Raw genomic sequence first — 20,319 nt, 5'->3', positions numbered from 1 at the left:
TCACAATAGAAACATCTGCCGAATTAGAGATGAAGGACTGAAAACTCAGGCATTCCGACCATCAGTAAGTTTGGAATTTGAAAAAAAAAAAGGCACGGTATTCAGTATAAAGCCAAAGTATTCATTCATTCATTCATTCATTCATTCATTCATTCATTCATCCATTAATTCATTCATTTGTCTATTCATTCATTCATTGATTTTTCACATTTATTTACAGTGGTGAGTTATGATTCAGACACGATATCTTCATTTTAAGAGAGATGTGTTTCAGCCATCCTGCACTATAAAATACTATTTGTTGCTGTGAAAAAAAATCCTTCTAATGTTATAAAGTGCAGTGCTTGAAATCCAGAGATCAAGCAAGAAAAGATTTTATCAGGTATCCCTATCATATTAACTTTTCTTTTTTCAGGACCTCTCCATGGAGCTGGAAGCCACGTCTGCACAGAAAGAGTCACTTTCCAAAGAGGTCACTCGACTTCTCCACCTAAAGGAAGTTGATTGTCCTGAACTGAGAGGTCAGATCTTACAGCTGGAGGCCAACTGCACCCAGCTGACCTCTGACCTTTCCAAGATACAGGAGCTTCTACTACAGGTACAGTGTTTCTGTTTTTTGAGGAATAAATGGTCAAATAGCTAGAATAAAAAGATATAGGACTCAGTTTTTTCTTTCAATTTGGAACCATGAAGGCATTCAGGTCAAATTTCATGTAAGTGCTGTTTGTTTTCAGAAATAATTAGAGACAGAAAGCCCTACTTTATTGTGGGGAGTATAAACTTGAACCTGTCTGAATAATGCCATTTTGGCCGATCAGAGAGGGGAGGAAGAGAAAGGAAGGTCACACTTAATTTTTATCTCCATTCATCACCAGTGACTGGAAACAGCTATTTGGCATCACTGTAATTGGTATTTTTTTTTATCAGAAGGTTGAGTTGAAGTCTTGCAATCTGGAAACCACTTTAGCAGATGATATACTGATTTCCTCTTCCGAGGAGAGTTTAATAGACATTGTTCTCCAAAGGACTGACCAGATGTTGTAATCTCAAATGACCTTGAATAAGATCAATCAAATTAATGAAAAAGGCATACAAAAGGAAAGATGTTTATGTGAAACTAAAATCCATTAATGTTATGTTAAATTACTTTTATACTGAATTATTATCAGCGCCTGGTGCCTGCCCAGCCACCACTAAATATGCTGCCTAGACTGGAGAAGTGGATGAAGGAAAGGGAAGCGCAGCTGAACCAGCAGAAGGAAAGAGTCCCGAAGGCCCAAAACGCAGCTGAGATTGCTGAAATTCTGCAGCACTGCCGGGTAACGCTTCTTACTGTTTGATGGGATTTAGATTGTTAATAGTACCAACAGTGACTGAATAAAAGGTTGCTGTTTTTTTTCAACAGGGTTCTTGATGTTCATTTCCAGCTAGAAACAGGAACCTTATTTTAAAAGTATTCATACTCCTGTAGGTTTATACGTGTTGCTAATTACAAACATAACCTCATTATATTGGGATTTTATTTGATAGAACCACACAAAGTAGGTCAGATTTGAATGTCAAAGGAAAACAATGAAGATTTTACAAGTTGTGTTAAGCATTTTTCTCACCCTCCTTGAATCAGTTCATCAATTACAGCTGCAAGTCTTTTGGACTATGTCTCTACCAGCATCTAAAATCTCAATAAAAGTGTTAAAGTTTATGGTTGCAATGTGAAAAAATAAGTACTTCCTTTCCGTCTATACTGTTATTACATGCATACTCATGGGAAATGCTTCTTTTGCCATTAAAAGTCTTCTCTATGCCTTTTATTTCAGGTGTTAAGGATAGCTGTGGGCAGTCTTCAACAACTCATTGATTTTATGTCTCAGCCTGGCGCTAATGTGGCGACAGAAAATGTCCAAACTCGCCGCTTTGAATGCACAACCTTCGCAGAGAAGCTCGGCAGTGTTAGACTTCAGTGGCTGCTCCTTCAGAGGGAGCTGGACATCCAGGTCAGTCCCTCCTTTATTTCTTTTTTATATCCAGTTCATTCAGGATCCATTTAATAATACTTAACTAAGTAAGAAATATCTTCAACACAGCTTCAATTTAAAACTTCTTTGTTTTAGATTTGATTTATCACATCATAGATAAATGTTAGATAATGAATGAAACCATGCCAGAAATACAAACCTAGAACATCCTGTATTTCTATCTGAAGTAGATTTTTTCCCCGTGATTTTTGATGTGATTTTCTCTTTACATAAATTGGCTACACATCTCTGTACTTCCCCAGATTCACGAACTAGAACACATCCATCACGCTTGTGCAGAACGAGAAAGACATCTGCAGAGACTGCACAGCTGGACGGAACAGCAGAAAAGTAGAATGAATCAGTGGAAACAGTCCACTGGTCAAACTTTGGCTCGCTATGCGGTTGTAGAGTTGGAGGTATGAGGATGGGAATCATCCAGATGAATGTATGCATTTTGTGAAGGGCTTTCTGCAGAGCCTCCTTCTCTAATCTGAGTTGGCCATTTATCTTCTAGGCTGATCTTAGCAGAATCAAGGAGGTTTCTGCAGCTCTGCAGGAACTGAAAACAGTACAAATACATTATGAGAAGGAAAAAAAGCTCCTGTGTGATGGGATCTTCTGTGATCAAGCAGAGAGTGTGAGAAGGACTTGTATTGATCTTTATCAACAGGTAAAAACATAGAGTTTAAACCCTGCTGAAATTAAAAGGTTTCAAGCTTCCTTCCATCCATCCATCCATCCTATATATAATTAATTTGTTTAATACTATTTCCTGAACCATCCAAATATAATTGCATTTTTTTTTATTCTGTCCTATTGCCCCCCTTAAAAAAAAACTAACTAATGAGCTATATTTACATTTTAATGTCTTATATTCTGGTCTCTTTATCTCATGTTAGGATTGTAAAATAACTTGAAAGAAAACATGTGAAGGATATTGTTCGAATATTATAGTAGCTTATATACATTCACCAAACTGGAATTGCATTTTATTTTCCACTTTGCCTTTGGCTTTTTTTTTCAGATGGAAGATATCAAACCAGTTCTTGAAGAAACCGTGGAGAAGTGGACATGTTTCCACAGAGCTCTGGGGGATGTTGCCTTGTATACCACTAGGGCGTGCTGTGCCCTGCAGCAGCAGCAGGCACCACTCTTCTCCCTGCAGCAGGCTGAAGGATACTTAGGAATCCTTGAGGTTAGAAAGGCCTATCTATCAGAATAAGATGAAAGTGACAAAAACAAGCACAAATGTATGTTACAATCTGTATCCTTTACAGTAGTTTAACTATTACCTTAAAACAAGTTAATCTAAATTCTAACAGACTGAGCAGCATGAAGCATACAACTAAAGAGGCCATAATAAAACTTAAAAGTTTTTTGTAGAACAGCAAGCTGTAACTGTGGTTAAAAGCCTCTGAATCCAACCTTGACAGCTTTAGTGAGAGTGTGGGCACTGACAGACTTCCAGCTGTCAACCTCTTTCAGTCTATGTTCTTGCATTTTAGGGAAGTAAATGTACTTCTAGAGAGCAAACATGAAATGAAAGGTTTTTTTTTCATTTCGCACAGGACCTCCAGGTGAAGGTGGAGGCAGAGGGAGAGCAATTTTGGACGGCTGCAGACAAATCCTACAAGGGGCTTGTGGAAACTCTCCCTGATGGATCAGCGCAGCCACTTAGTGATCAAGTAGAGGAGCTGCGAAAAGGGTTTGTGAAGCTAAGTTATGGTTCACATACAAAGGCTATTTCAGTATACGCAAATAAGTTTAATTTACTCAAATTAATTATGTTTAATAAGCATAATTTAAAATTCCATCCAGCAGAAAGTTTGTTAAATCTCAGATGTGACCATCCAACCATTCTGTTCCCTTTGTTTTTCTCTTGTTTTTCTATAAGTTACAATGTCCCTCACTCTTATTTCTCTACTATTAACATTTTGCTTAAACACTAACTAACATAACAAAATTATAATATGTAAAAAAAGTACTTTTGTGTTTGTCAAATCAGATCGAAGGACATTCTCCAAGAGATAAGAGATGAGCAGAAAAAGATTAGACAGACCATCTCCCTTTGGCATGATTATGCTAAGCTTTCTCAGAGCATTTTTGGACGCCGGCAACACCTGTGGAATGAATGGGAGACAAGTTCTTCACCTGGAAATGATGCAGAAGCATCAGTTTGCTCACTGAAGGTTAGAATGAGGAATATGATCATTAGGTTTACTGTATATATAGTAGCAGCCATTGAAATGCCAGCCGAATGGATGCCCAGTTCAACTTCCAGCCACTAGGCATGCATATTTATTTACTCTGACTCCACCCTATATATTTTAGTACAAAGATTGATGTTTAAAAAGGAATTGTAGGAGACCAGTCAAGGACCAGCCAAGTGCCTATCAAGGAAAGTGGGGAATTTTTGAATGGCTAATACTGTATGGAGGAGGGATTTAGTCTTTCAATTAAAATTGTTGTAAAATATCTATGATTTACGTACAATCATTGCCATAAGCTAGTTAACACATAATAAGTACTGAATTTTCTCATAATACTAATTATTTTTTGTTAATCTTTTCCATCTGCTTTAAAGCTGGAGAGAAAATATACAATGTCACTATTAAGCACTGAAAGCATAGACTAAAAAACAAGTGCCGAAATTTGAACAGGTTCACAACCCTTTTTTTCATCTCCCAAATGCATTATTATTTTTTTTCAAAACCATTAGATTCCCTGCTTGACTCATCTGTTCCAGGTGGATGTTCAGGGGGTCCAAGCATTGGGTGCACAATTTAATTAAATGTTTTTCTCAATATCTACTCTCCTATTCTTGGAAGGATGAGGTAGCATGTGCTTTTGATGAGAAATATCAGTGGTGTTCCGCTTCCAGTTGGTACACCCGACGTCCTCTCTTCTCTGTTGCGTAAAGCAGATGACGTTTTGTTTTGTTCATTTGACCAAAGGAAAATGTTTTTGGGCTTACATTTATGATTTTTCTCTTTGGTTCCTTTTTCTTCCCAAATACAATTGAGGCACATTTTTGAAAACCTTATAGTGATCTATTTCAGAAGAAAAATTTCTGTGTTTCTTCAGATTAAAATATCCATGTATTTTAATGAAATAATTGGAAATAAAAAAAATTAAAAAGACCAATATGCTGATTTCTTAACCAACTCTTCCTTTAATTATCTAGAGGCTGCAGGATGCTGCTGAAGAGCTACAGAACAATGCGGGAGATGTAGTGGCAGCCTCCAAAGGTCTTCTTGGACGACTTGAACCGTTATCTGCTAGTTTAATTAAATCAGAGGCTAGATTACTGACCCGTGATATCCTTCTGCTGAACCAGGCAATATCAGGAAAAAGACAAAATCTTGAGGTTAGATATATTTTGAATTTTTAACCGTACCAAAATATTTTCTACAATGAACATAACATTTTGAAATCAGCTATTGAAATAAAATTGAATATATTTCTTTTCCATTTGCAGGAGGATTTGGAACTAGAGACCCTTGGCTTGTATGATACAGATCCTCTACAGGTTTTATGAACTATTTGATTCTCATCTACATGATTATTTCTATTTCAAGGTGTAGTTTAACCTAAATGAAAATCTCCTTCATACCTTTATACTTTGTCTTAAATTACCAACAGGCTCTTTTAAAACTTAGCAATACCATTCCATCGCTAGAAGACGTTAGAGAGACGAGTGGCAACATCAACATCGACGAGGAGATGGAGAGAGTTCAGCCAATCAGCAGGCAGTGGATGGAAACCTTTACCCAGGCAACAGATGAAAACAAGTGAGAAAGTTGGATCCGATACCATCGTTTTCTAAGTAGAATTCAAGTTTACAAAACTGACAAATTACCACCACACTATGCAAGATGTAAAAGTATGCATCTCACCTTAATGTTTTGTTTACTTTTTTAAATGTTTTTATCATCTTACTGTTAAAATGGCAAAGATCAGTTCCTACACAGGCTAATTCATAGTGCTCTACGGGAAAACATATTTTCTGATCTACGTAAGTAAGCTTCCTGACAAATGAAAACACAAAGCAGTAATAAATGACCCATTTTCTAGCGTAGATTTATATATTAATGGCTAAATGTGTCTGATATATTTTACTGGTAATTTAAGAATCTAAGCTTTCAATTCAGTTCCCATGGAAAGATAAGCTGTTCAGCTTTTTTAGTTCTGTAACTGCTTTTGTTGCATCCGAGGTCAAAGACTTAATTAAAATCAATCTATACATGTGCTTACAAAACACAAAACAGCAAATCCTAAGAAATAAACCACACTAACAAAAACAAGAACATTCAGACAACAAAAAGCTTAATCTGATCTGTTAAAGAGTTTAGGATGAATTTGGATACAATAAAGAATGAACTTTGAGTTCAGTCAGCCATTTAAAACTCTAAGAGCTGCAGGACCTTTTTCTCATCTCTTCATCTGGTTTCTGATTATCTAGCTAACAGTGAGTCTATTCAGGTGGATTACCTTGTCTGCTCATTTCTCTGTGGCATTGAAACGCTTACCCTAACTCGCTCCAGTGGTTCTCGAGGCTGGGGCTTTTGTGCACACATCATTTAAGCTGTCGCAGCTCAAAGTTCACCATATTTACCCAAAACAGGTGTTTGCAACTGCAGGCTGGTGTTGGTCTGATGTGTGTAGCCATCAGCAAAAAAGATTAAATTTTGTTGAAAAAGTTCAAAAAACAACATGTTCTCCTAATAGTTAATCATAAAAAAATATATTTTGGGTTTGAAGTAGAAACTGTTGATATAATGATTTCATATGTTTTTATTTGTTAGATGAAAAAAAGATCCTGTCTATTTTTTTTTCTCAGTCTGAATCTCTAAAGAAAGTCCCTGAAAAGAAAAAGATATACTGCAGGCTGCATTGTGCATGACCTAGAAGTAGAACAATATTCAATTGTATGGGTTATATTATGCCGTTATATTATGCCATAATACTGAAAGGAGAAGTTTAGTCCTTAATAAAAAGTATGTTGCTCTAATGTAATGTATTTTTTTGAAAAAGTGCCAGAGGCCAGATTGATGCCACATGATGTATTATAAACTTTTTCATTACACCCTGTGGCCAATTATGACAAATATTTTCTCCTCTGGATTTAAAAACTTGCCTGTAGTCTTGGTTATTTAGTTTTTCAGGCTTTACATATAAATACACCCGAGTAATGGAGCCTAGGTGGAGGTTCAACTGAAGAAATGAATTGCTTTCCTTCATCCACCTGCGACACAGCCAATCAGCTTTGAGCCACACCTCCACGAAAGCCAATCGGCATCCAAAGTTCATCTTAAAAGGCCTCCGATACGCACCTGTCTGCTCCTGTGCGCAGGTGGCAGATGTGCCATTTGACTTCATTCAGATCACACCGTTTCAACACACCTCCAGCCCCTCCTCATCCATCGTAGCTAAAGCTTCATCAGAGTGTCATTCTTACCAAACTCTTACTGCAATCCCTGTCTCATCTTAACCGGTTCAGCAGAAGACCGCCATGTTGAGCCTGGTTCTTCCAGAGGTTTCTTCCCAACGGGGAGTTTTTCCTCTCCACTGTCCCTCCATGCTTGCTCATCATGGAAAGGTTCTCTCAACCTGTGTTATCCAACTGGACTTCCATCTTCCAGGTCCCCGAGTGAAGCTCTAGTATCAACCCACGCAATCCACTGGATCTCCCCATGAAGCTCTGCATACCGTCTCGCTAACCAGCAGTCTACAGACTGACCAACTTCATCTATCTCCGCTCCATCACCAGTTTCAGGCCTGGGGGGAACAGCCCTATTCTTTGCTCCTGTTCATGCATATCTATCAAAACTAAGCGCTATGTTTCCTGCCGAGGTCTGAGCGCCAAATAAAAAGTAATTGTATCAATAAATTTTGCATAATTGTCTTTTCTCTTTGTGTGTTTTTCAGATTGAATTATCTGCATAACAACTGACATTGCTATCTTGTTCCATGGAAAGGTGACCTTTTTATGTCTAAAGTTTATGTTTTTGTTTTTTTTCGTAGAACCTTGCAAGGCAAGCCTCACAGCACCCGTGACTTTCAAGAAAAGAGGGAAAAACTGAAGCGTATCCAGGAGAACTTGGAGCGAGAATCAGCATGCAGAAAATCTCTGAGTTACTCAAACCTTAAACAGATACTGATTGTCCATCAGGTAGAACATATCTTAATAAATTATTTCATCTTGTTCAGTTGACTGGCTTTAATTGGAATAGTGACAGTGATTAACAATAACGTGCCTTTTCACAGTGTAATAATGAGATAATGTTGGTATGTTCTTTATCCTGGTGTAACAATTTACTCCCACAGAATCTTCAGGCTGAGGTCATAAATGGGCATCAGCTCCTTCAAGGTCTTCTCTGTGATGCAGTCAAGGCCACAGAAACTGAAACTGGAGAAAAAAGGTGAATAATGCAGAATATTTTCAAGGGTATTAGAAAACTTTGTTGAATGCATCATTAAAGCATATCCAGGACTTTGAAATTAGTACAGTAAGTAAGTGCTTTGTAAGTGCATTAATGAAACGATTCAATTATATGACTTTTCAAAAGAGAAATGATTTCTCTGCTCATTTTGTAGGTTTGCTCCAACTATAAAAAGAAAACTTTCCATTTTATCTAAGCCTTAAAGATGGAACATCAACCACAATTATGAAAATACTTAAAGAAAGTTGAATTGGCATCCATGGAGAAGCCATTATTAGCTTTGGTAATTCAAAGTTTTTGGCCCCTCTATGTGTTTAACTCATATTCTGGGGTCTTGATATTGATTTATCCACTCCATAACTTTGACTAGTCTTTTCAGTAGCTACTTTTTTGTTGCCTTGATATGTTTTCAGACATCATGATGTAGGAATACTCCTCCCTGACCAATTTATAGTGTTCAACTCTGATGTTTGTAGAGTATTTCTTCTAAATCCCTGTCACAAGTGGAGCATGACACTGATTCAGAAACCACAGCAGTTTCCCCCATGGCTTAATTAGGTCATAAAAATGATTGGAAAACTTGATTTCATTAAACTGATTGATTAACAGCTCTGTTTGCCAAATAGGCATAAAAATTGTGTATGGAAGCCAGAATCCCAGTTTTATTGGTCTGAGTTTAAGTACTAATTTCAGTCAATGAGAAGTGAATAATTTTCTTTAAATTTTTCGGGATTCATCAACGCTCTGTAAATAAATTCTTCTTCTTTATGTTTTTACTGTAATCTCACCAATCAGTTGTTTTAGTTTGTTAGTCAGGATAGCAGCAGCATAATGTACAATAGTTTTTTTTAGAAATGTATAATCTGCTTGTTTCTAATTAGCCTTTATTTAATTTTCTGAACATGTTTTGCCATGAGTTTAAGAGAAGCCTGTTTATTTTACCTCTACCGTAAAAAACATCCACCCGTATGACTGTTATATTATGAATTCAGTAAATGTATGCATTTGTGTTAACTTTAGGTTTTCTCCAGATAAAATAAAGTAACTTTATTTATTTTTTTTATTACTCCATGTTCAGGTCTGAACTTATGCGTGAAGCGGCCTGTTTAAGGAGGAGCTGGTCCAGTTCTGTGGCTCTAGCTGCAGATAACTGGTGTCTGACTAAGGAGCATCTGAAGTTGTGGAGAAAATACCAACATGGTTTTAAACAGCTAAAGAAGCTATTCAGAGAGGTGGACTCTATTCTGCCCCCTACAGGACCATGTCTTCACACAGTGCAGCAGCTGCACTTCTATCAAAATGTTCACCCGGTGGGTTTGCACGGCCAAACATCAGGTCTATCATTTAAATAATCTAATATCTTAATAACACATTTTCTGTTCTCTTTTTTCTGAAGCTTATTGACGACTCTCTAGGTCTGCACTCCTCTGTGTACACCCAGACTGTGGAAGCTGGGAACTGTTTGTGTGAAATCGTTACAGAGTCAGAAAGTCAGAATCAGCTGCAGTCAGAGCTTCAGGATCTACAGAAGGCCTGGGAGCGAACCGCCTCCCACCAAAGAAAGAACAGAGATCTGATTAATAACACCGTACAGGTAGCCCTCCTAGATATGTCTTTTTTAGCTTGTTAAATTTTCCTATTTGATGTTTAATAAGCAAAAGTTATGTTGGATTGTTATTGTGACTATTGCCAGACAGTGTTCCCGTTTAAAAGGATTGTTCCTTTCCCATGTTCTCATATGCATTGTGAGGGATTCCTACGTCTCTTAAGAAAATACAATCACAGTTTTACTGTTGTGCTTACTGTACGGTGGCAGGAACCCAGAGTACCCAGAGCGAACGCCACACATGCAAGAGCAAAACAAACTGATATAAGCAAAATTTTGATTTTTCTTCTTTTATCTTTAAGAAGATATAAGACCTGCTGTTCATCCCATGAGGGATTCTTTAATAACCCTTTTATACCCCCTTTTTTTTTTTATAGCCATTGCTGTTACAGTAACTTCAGCCTCCATAAGGTTGTTGTAGGCCTTTATTTTCTTAATAAGAAGGAACCAACTTTTCCAAATCTATTAATTTCACAGACAGATTGAAAGCTGAAAAAATGAAAGAACAGGGCAGCTTCGTCGCTCTAAGCAAATAGAAAAGAATGGAAACCTTTATTGTTCTACAGTGAGTAAATTAGGGTCTGACAGAGCCACAAACACGTAGTAGACACAAGACTTAGATCGTATGGAAATAACAGCTAAAAAGATAACCTGTACAGCAGAATAAAATACAAAAAAGAGCAAATACTGTGCAGTTATTGATCAATATAGTTGTACTAAGGTAGAAATGAGAAAATTTCAAGATGATATGAAATAAAAAAGTACCTGATTTGTAGAAAAAAATGCAATAAGCTTTTTTTTTTAATGCCTCTTATTTATGTTACCATCTAACTCTCTATGACCTGGTAGTGACTGTACGTTTATATAGGATCCAAAGAAAATGTGACAATTTCTCTACTTCGAAAAGGATTTGACTTTTAGGTTGCAGCTTTAGGAAAACAAAATCTAAAAGTATAAAGCATGCTTTTTATCAGTGCAGTAAAGTGTGTTGGTATGTTGTGACCCCAATCCAGGACAAGAAGCTATCCAAACAGACACACACACACACACAGTAGCTGGTTTGCTGCTGAGCCCTGATTTCCTGCCAAATCTTTCCATGATCCACATTCTGAATCGCTAACCAGTGTCTTTCCACCACAGCTATGCAGCTTTATGCTGCTAGATCCTGATCACCATTAATCTTTAAACAGAAAATCCCCTTTCTTTGTAGAAAACTAAGCTGCAGAGGCTTGCCTAGTTTCACAAGGAAACAAAGCTTACTCTTTTGGACATTTGGTCAAATCTTGATCATTTGTGAATAATTTGACCCGCTTATCTGCAGGACATTGTGTCGTTGGTTATTCAGGCTGTTCTTACCACTTTAAGGTGATCCAAAGGGAAATCCTCCTCAGTAACACATTAAAGCAGCAATCTAAGAAAGAAAAACTGCTGTATTTTTAAAGGCCTCTGGTACTGTTTCTATTCAGACCAACAGATATATTTACATATGGCTCATGAAATATTTGAAGTGCTCTTTGTATTTTAATCCAGAAAAATTAAATGAAAAATTAACAAACCTTAAAAACTTTCTCGCCCAGCATTGTGGTTTTATTCTATCAAACAGCTATGTTGAAATATGTGAGGTAAAAGCTAAGGGGAAACATTTACCAATTAATTGACAACATTTTTTTCCAATCTTCTGCCTCATAGATGTGGTCTCGGAGTCAGAAAGAAACAAGCAACATCTTGTCTGGACTGGACAAGGTGAGCCATCTGCTTGCTGAAGGGCCAGAAGACTCCAAGGAAGAAGCACAGGTCCAGGTGATTCAAATTAGCAAACGGCTGACTTTTTGGTGCTGTGAGTAAATGGTAGAGCACTATGCTTAAACAGACTGTTAGAAACAACACCAGTCAGGTTAAACACTAAATTGGATTCCTAGAATGTATAAACAATTGATCATACTACATTTGTATATACTTTACATACTGTACCTAACTGTGTGGAGACAGTACATCACTCCTAATTTCACAGAAAAGAATAAACGGGTCCGCCTGTGGAGCTGGTTGACAGTTGACTTCTTTTTCTATGTCTGCTTCTGTCTCCTTGAACCCCAGTCTGCCTGAGCCGGTGGCTGCTCACACTGAGCCTGGTTCACCTGGAGGTTTCTTCCTGTTAAAATGGAGTTTTTCCTCTCTAGTGTCGCTACAAGCATAATGTGGTGTAACATCAAACCTCTCTTAATTTGGAAAAACAAATTAAATGAACCATTAGTGAACAGTTATAGTGTTTTATGAACGAGGCATTTTATCAGGATGTTGGAATGCCCCAATTTAAAGATGGGTTTCTGTTGAAAAGCAACAGAATTTACTAAATAAATTCTTATCAGTTCTCCAGTTACCTGTTACTAAATTTCTAGACTGTATATTTAAATTTTTCCTTTTTTAGTTTCCTAACCATGTATCCCATAAAAATGTGTTAGTTTGTGTCAAGAAACGAGGACAGATGGACCCAGTATTCAAGGCGAGACAGTCAGGCACAGTGGAAGAGGGTAGCCGAGACAGGACGTAGGAACCGGAACTTGAAGCAGGACTTTAAACTGGTCTCCTCCCTGGAGCCAGGCTTACTTTGATAAAAACTGAACCTCCCCCCATAATGAGCCAAAATCCCAGAGGACTCCGCGGGGGAGGAACAGTGGACAATCAGGAGACGAGACAAACACTAAAACCCTCTTTCCACTGGCAGCTAGGATCCAGGACATGAACCAAATAAAACTTAGCAGAAAGACTGACAGAAAGACAAGCAATGATCTGGAGCTGAATGCTCAGGTTGAACTGAATATAAACTAGAGGAAACAGGTGAGAGGAATAAATTATAATGAGGCAGGGAGGGAAAAATGACAGGTGAAAGGAATGACTAATGAAGGGAGAGCAAACAGGCCAGATCATGACATGAAGTTTGTATTTTTTAGAGCTTTTAAATAAGTTTGCTGGGAGCTCCCCACCAGTTGCTCTCCCCACTTTCAGTTAACCCCCCTTCCCCTTATTTAATGCACTGATGCTTTCACTCCCCTCCCCCCTTTTTTACCCCTTCTACCCTCCCCCTGTCCCGTCCACAGCCCTTTAATCTGGATGGTCAGGGCAAAGCCCAGCTAGAGGTAAAGCAGCTTGGAACTCATACATGGCTGTCTGCTGACTGTGCTGCCTGCTTTTGTGTGTTATGCAGGAGGCTGAGCTCCTTCTGCAACATTTGGAGGGCGGACTGAGGGAGCTGGCCACCATGAAGACGGACCTGTCCCAGTATGTTGCCGCCAGTGACTCTGCTCTGCTGGAGCAACAGCTGGAACTGCTCCACACTCAGTGGGAAGAGCTGTGCTTGAAGGTGAGAACTAAACTGAAAGTTTTTACCAAAACCTTGTAGTTAAAACGAGAAAGAGAGTCACGGGTGGAGGGAGAAGTTTGTGGAGGGAAAAGTTTGTGGTTTCGTGATGGCATCCAGCAGCACAAAGCCCTGAAAACCCAAACACACACTTGCACACACACACACACACCAGTCAGACTGATTTGTTTGATAAAAGAGACGCCTTGTGCAGATTGTTGGAGGGAAATGAAAGAGCAGAAATACTAAAATTTTACCAGCTTTTACAGGGTTCATTTTATCTTTAATTGATAGTACAAATCTTCTTTATTGAGTCAGCATGAAGATAATTTAGTCCCTTATTCAGGCTGTCCATCATTCCTGCCTGTTAATCCTGTGATTATAATGTTGCTGATAAATCTACACAGGCTTGGATTCCTTCAGTTAAGACTTTTGCCTTGAACACCAGTTGGAACCTTAGCTTACTTTCTGCCAAGTTTTGGTCTTTTTTGCATGTAATAAGGCCTTTATAAGATAATTCATAGTGGTACTAATTGGACTCCCACTTAGCTAAACTGCTTGCACCTGCTCTTGGGTTGGCAAGACTTACTCACATGCAGAAACGTGTCCACAGCAACCAAATATATTTTTATGTGTGTATTCTGCTGGATAATGACTTGATTTGTGTGTTTTTATTTATCTATTTTTGTTTGTTTGATTCTTACTTAAAACATGAAGTATAGTTTCCTTTTTTTGGTTCACAGAACTGTTAAGCTTTGTTTGTCAAAGGCGCTCTTCTTAATTACTTAATAATTTATCAGCTTATTAAAACTTACAACAATTGAAAGCATTTCTCAAATAACACCTACAGATTCCACTTCACAGCAAACAGGTTGTGGATTTGGGGGGGTTAGGTTTTTATGAGCAGATGGTCTGGGTGCCTGAGGAGAGATTCAGGGACCTGCTCTATTGTTCCTGCAGCAGCATATAGTCCTGACAGGCTGACCGCAGCTCACAATACATCCCCAATTCTTCACAGTGCAGACCGGCCATCTGTGTCTGTGCATTAATACCAAAGCAGGGCTGAGTTTAATAGAATAAATGTTGGTGATCAGTAAAATGGAGCAGCTCTAATCACTGGCTTGATAAGCTGAAAGATCATCCCCCCCCTCCCCTTGGTTTTTAATAGGGTGTTCTGGCAGCATTAGGGTCTCATTAGAAGAATAGACCTTGTTAATTTGGACAAATAGCTGCAGTCTTCTAAGGGTTTCTCTCAACCCAGTTTATTATTTTAATATATAAATGTCAAAGTTGTAAATAAACACATTTGATATTATATTTCTTTACTATTGTTTCGCTTTTTAGGGATTTTTAACAAACAAAGTTATGTAGTTAATGAGTTATTGGGTAATATCTTTTACATGCATCGGATCAAGGCTTTGTTTACGCATTATATTTGGGTCAGTTTGTGTCCTGAATGCATACCAGGCAGCATCACAGCAAATGACCCTGTTTCATCCAGGTCTTTGGAATCTCTCCTTTTTGTTTAGTTTTCTTCAACTTTCTATAATTTGTTTGCAGTTGTGGTAGTTGGATCTGAATACCCGTTAATTTATGGTTAGGAATAAACATTTTATTATGTTTTCTTTTTGCTGCCATTCATCCATCCTGACCATATTTAAAGGCTGATCACAATATGGATCTTTCTTATACATTCATATTGAGCTTTTTGATTTAAAAGAAGGCTGTATAGGCGGACGGAGATTACTGATCTGCTATCATGCAAACATAAATGACAATAAACACTAAATGTCTGTTATTACTTCACCCCCTCCCAGGTGTCCTTACGCAGACAGGAAATCGCTGACCGCCTTGATGCCTGGACCATTTTTAATGACAAGAACAAAGAGTTCTGTGATTGGCTGATGCAGATGGAGAACAAGGTGTGCCACAGTGCAGATCTGTGCATAGAGGAAATGGTGGAGAAACTGAAAAAGGTACGAGTTCATAGCACTATTATACCATTTTCACCAAATGAGATCTCTAGTAGTCATTTAATGTGGTGTATTTCTGAAGTTCACAACAAAATAGCTGCAAGTTTGAAAGTAATATTACATTAAAATTTTAGCATAAAGGCTGTTTTTGTTTTAAACACTACCTAACAAGTCAAATTTAAATTGTGTTTTTTTTAGCTTACATGTGTGTCATGCCCCCATCCCCATTAAAGTATGATGAGCCCTAAATGTGATATATAATTTTCACTTTTTTCAATAACATTAAATAAATTGAGAATTTTAACCTGAGAGAACCTAAGCTAACATACAAAATACTTCAACAAATGCTTAATAACACTTAATCATTTTGTGTTATACTTTAATTAAACGTAGTTTTCCTTTTTAGTGAATGAAATGCGTTTGTCTACTTTGCTCCAATCATCAGCAGCTCATTTGATCAGCAGGTTAATAATGGTATTTTGCATCTCTTTAAATGAGGTGGAATTACTGTAGCCCAGTTTAAGTCCTAACTAAATCCAAATAAGAATTTAAGGCAAGACCTAAAAAAATAAAGCAATAGATTCAACATTTTTATTTTCTTAATTCACAGACATAAACCAAAAGAAACTACAGTAGTAAATGCATTGAAAAGGAGGGGATGCAAAGTCAATTTGGTTGTCAACTGTTGACTTGGAGGCTAAAGCAAAAACAGAACACCATTCTCAGATTTTTACCCTTAATAATCTCGTATTCCTTTCCTTCCAATCTACAACTGGTTTTAGGGCTGCAGCTAACGAAAACTTTGCAAATCAATTAATCTGTCAATTATTTTTTCAATGAATTGATTGTTAATCGGAAAGCCAAAGGTTCCTTAAAGGAGATTTTTTTTTTTTTTTTTTTTTAAACCAGGTGAAACTAAAACTGTTCCACTTGAGGAGTTCTGGATAGAGCATATTGACAGATGAAAACATTATTTTATCTTAAATCCAAAATGTTAATATTTTTTTTTTCCAATTTTGGTAGAATTCTTGCTCTAAGTGGGTTGCTCTGTCAGCTAAAAGCATATTATAGAGTCTCTACACTCCAGTTACGATTAATTAATAACTAAATTAGTTGACAATTATTTCAATTATCAATTATTCCAGTTAATTGTTTCAGCCCTTTTTGGTTTAATGTTGACCTTTCTATGTAACAATATTCAAAATGGTTCCAGGTTGCTAACTACCTAAAGCGTCTCTAAGATTTAAAGTTTCAATCAGGAAAATACAGTATGTTTGTGTTGTAAAGTGTACTTATTGTAAACCTAACAACGTGACCTTTATGTAGCTAAGTGTTTGTCATCTGTTGGCAGGATTGTATGGAGGAAATTAACTTGTTCAGTGAGAACAAGAGCCACCTGAAGCAGTTGGGAGAACAGCTGCTGTTAGCCAGCGACGAGGCCAAGCAGACCCAGGTCTGTGGGTCGCTACAAGAAGTCAATCAGCGATGGCAAAACCTCTTTCCGCAAATTGAAGCCAGGTGAGAGCAACAATTGCTGTCGCAACATCCTGCATTACAGGATATCGGGTGTGTTTATATCAACTAAGCACTTCACAAAACAGTTTTTATGCCATTCTAAGAGCACTTTGCAAAGATAAATAGTAAGATGTTGTCTAAATTGCAAGTTAAATCGTTCTTATATAACTACATGAACAAGACTCTTAAGCGCTGCTCCCTAAATTTACATCATTATGCTGTCTGAAAGAGCACCTTTCAGGGCGAAGCCACTCAACAGCAAAAGGCATAATTACGGACTAGAAAGCTTTAACTAGATTCTTGGAAGTAAACAAAAGCGTCTAATGGTATCCATCCACCTGCTGTTGTAAGCTGTGCCTAGCAGCTGTTAGGAATACACGGCCTCTCATGTACAGACTGCAGAGGTTAAGCCCCTGTGTTGTCAAACTGTTGCTAGCCCCCTCAAACAGATGGGAAATCCTGTGGAAGAGCAGGAGATGCAGACCTCACCCCTACGACCCTACACACCCAATATCTCCCCCTCCACCAGAAGGAGGGGGCAGCTTGGTCTGACGGAAGGCTCAGACAGTAACATATGTCCCCAGGTCCTCTCAAACAGGCCCCACTTTTCCCTAGCCCATCAGCCGGGGCACGCAAAGTAGGAAATGACTGTTATGTTTATGTAGTCCTCTTCTTAATTTTCTTTTTTTCCATGTAGAAGTGTTTTATATTTTGATTTGAAGCATTTCCAATCTAAACAGACCCTATTGCGTCTTTACTTTGCCAAAGTCCTGAATCGATTCGATTTTGATTAATAAAGTTCTAAATCGATTAATTTTGATTCAATGTTTTTGCAATGATGAAAGTGGTTCAACTGTGTTTCAAAATACTCATGTATTTTATTTTTTCCTGTCATATTAAACACAAAGTGCAACCTTGTAAATCAGATAGTTTAAACGTGAGATGTGAACAAAACTGTCTCATAAGTGCAAACTTGTGAAAGTGTAAAAGTGAAGCCTCACTTAATCAGACATTCATGAGCTGCATTATCTTCACTGCACAAACCATATTTGCAGCGTTGTCTTTAACAACTACAGGGTGTTTGCTGGTCAGCCCCCATTTATTAATGTCTTCAGTCAACTTATTGGCTATATTTGCAGCTGTCTGGCTTGAAGTCATCTTGAGTGCATCTTTCCTGCTCATTTGAATGTGAACGTCATGTACTGATCGATCTCATTCCCTAGACATCGATTTTGCAAAAATGTAAAGGAATCGATTTAAAATCTATTAAATCGATTTTTTTACCCAGCTCTAGTCTTTACTATTAATTTTTAAGTAAACTCGGCATGAAACCTGTTATGTTCACTGACGGCTGTAGGTGTTGCTTGAAGCTCCACCTCCAATCCTCAGTTAAGAGTTCTTTGCTTCGTATTCAAAAGTCAATCTCAGCAAACAGCTTGTCATTTCTCCTCACCCCACGGAGCTGCTGTAAAATGTTTCGGTCTCTAGAGATGATGCACCGCTTTCTATGGCGTAGCGTTGGGTAAATGGCGTTTGGTGATTTATCCAAATAGGCTTAACTTGAAGTTCTCTTTCTGATGGTCAGGCATTAAACTTTAGGATTTTCTAATGAATAACATTATTAATTTTTCTATATTTTTATTACTGCGTACAGTAGTTGTATGGCAGATGTAACATATGCAGACTTAATACATCTACACTCCTAGGTGGACTTTTCGCTTTTTTGCTTTTCATCAGGTTTATTGAGACTTTTTTTTCATTTTCAACAGTTGTTAAATGTGTCTGGTGAAATAAAACTCATTTTTGAGATCAAACCAACAAAACGTGGTAAAAAACTGTTAATTCATAAGGTCCTGGATGTCCTTAGATATCTGGTTTTTAATTTTTCATAACTAATATATTTCTTGTTTGTATCCTAATCAAATAAGCAACTTATTATTTATTGAGGTACAGTATTTAGATTTAGAAAATACTGAAGTTTGTTAAGAGAGCGAGAAGGAACTGTTAAAAAGGTTAATATGTTTTTATTGCACTGTATGTCCTAATAATGAAAATAAAACCCTTACGGTCACAGAAACCTGTTTTATGAAGGCAATAACTTTGAAATACTCAACGACTGTATGGTAAATTAGCAGCTAAAGTTGGCAAAGAATCCTACTTGAGGGAGAAGAAATTGGTTTCCATGACTCTTTTTAATTATGCTGGCCGTAGTTAATTTTGGCGCTAGCAACATAAATCGAACAAAACAGATTTTTACTAAAGTTCTCCATAAATACAGCGAGAGGAATAAATGTCAGTCTGAGTTTTATCTCTTTGTAACTTTGGGCCCTCCTGTGGTCAGCTGTACTTTGTTATCTCGGCTCTCAAACCATATATCCTCATCCTGGGCTCTTTTCTGCTTCATTTTCTCCATCTATTCTGTTCATGTCCTCTTCCTGAGCGAGCGCCCCTGCCCGGGTTTTGTGTCTTTGTCTGGCCTCCACATGAAGCGGCTGGCCTTTGTTGGGCTGTCAGAGGTGGAGAGGGAAGCAAAGAGAGAAAGAGGCTTGTTAGTTGAGTTCGATGGCTGCATCTGCAACAGTGGAAGAGAGTCTATACCAGGAATAACTTACCCTGTATTTTCTGCTAAATACATTACGATCATTATCTACTCTTGCCTGCCAAAATTTTGAGTTCTAAACAAATGAATATCATCCAGTACTGCATTTTAACTTATAAGCTCATCATAAAACAATTGTTATTTTATTAAGCAATATTACAAAGTGTGCTCAAAAATTCAGGTTGAAGCATTTTTATTTGAAATATTGAAAGAAGGAAAAAGTGCTGTTAAAAACTTCTATTTTACTATTTATTGTTAGAAATTCTGAAAAAAAATCCTTAAATGTTTTTGCTTTAAGGGCTAAAATGTATTCACTGTAACTACTCTTTTTAATTATTTATCATTATTCATCAGCTTTTGAGGTTTTATACTGGGAATTTATAAGAAGCAACTGGGTTGTGGCTGCTAAATGTTTTAGTTTATTTATTGATCAATAACCTCCTCTGGTCAGACCACAGACTTTGAAAAAGTGGAAATATTTATGCCTATGTATGCCTTTTCTTGGTCTGGTTTATTCTGGAGAAGGTTGGAAAAATACTTCTGTTTCACTTTTCTCCTAGTATACAGTCTCAGAGTGTTTAATTGATGCTGTGTGCATCAGTGTTTCATGTTGCCTTTCCTCTTTTTTTTTTTTTTACATTTCTTTCTCTGCCTATTTCCTCATTTATCTACCCCCTTTTTTCCTGTTTTTTTTTCTTTCACATTTTCTACGTATTTCCAACTGTTTCTCACATTTTTCCAATTTTTTTCTCCTGCCATTCTTTCCATTCTTATTTTAAAGATATGGTTTTTGTATTTGAGTCCATCCAT

The 20,319-nt window shown here is 37.4% G+C and overlaps 1 protein-coding gene across 1 annotated transcript in view; it reads left to right on the top strand.

The window, feature by feature from the left end:
* LOC107094544 (nesprin-2-like) overlaps positions 1 to 20,319 on the top strand; it is a 98,910-nt gene that overhangs the window by 64,014 nt on the left and 14,577 nt on the right. Inside the window, 19 exon segments of the mRNA XM_015390229.1 lie at positions 416 to 598; positions 1,170 to 1,319; positions 1,818 to 1,994; positions 2,279 to 2,434; positions 2,533 to 2,688; positions 3,043 to 3,213; positions 3,587 to 3,723; positions 4,024 to 4,207; positions 5,203 to 5,385; positions 5,497 to 5,547; positions 5,661 to 5,809; positions 8,043 to 8,190; positions 8,346 to 8,440; positions 9,540 to 9,771; positions 9,858 to 10,055; positions 11,757 to 11,867; positions 13,270 to 13,425; positions 15,240 to 15,398; positions 16,747 to 16,913. Coding sequence (XP_015245715.1) covers positions 416 to 598; positions 1,170 to 1,319; positions 1,818 to 1,994; positions 2,279 to 2,434; positions 2,533 to 2,688; positions 3,043 to 3,213; positions 3,587 to 3,723; positions 4,024 to 4,207; positions 5,203 to 5,385; positions 5,497 to 5,547; positions 5,661 to 5,809; positions 8,043 to 8,190; positions 8,346 to 8,440; positions 9,540 to 9,771; positions 9,858 to 10,055; positions 11,757 to 11,867; positions 13,270 to 13,425; positions 15,240 to 15,398; positions 16,747 to 16,913 — 2,963 coding nt within the window.

The sequence above is a fragment of the Cyprinodon variegatus genome, unplaced genomic scaffold (genome assembly GCF_000732505.1).
Source record: "Cyprinodon variegatus isolate N-32 unplaced genomic scaffold, C_variegatus-1.0 Scaffold489, whole genome shotgun sequence".
Lineage (NCBI taxonomy): Eukaryota > Metazoa > Chordata > Actinopteri > Cyprinodontiformes > Cyprinodontidae > Cyprinodon > Cyprinodon variegatus.
The sequence above is the reverse complement of the archived record's forward strand: the minus strand, read 5'-3'. Positions and strand labels throughout refer to the sequence as shown.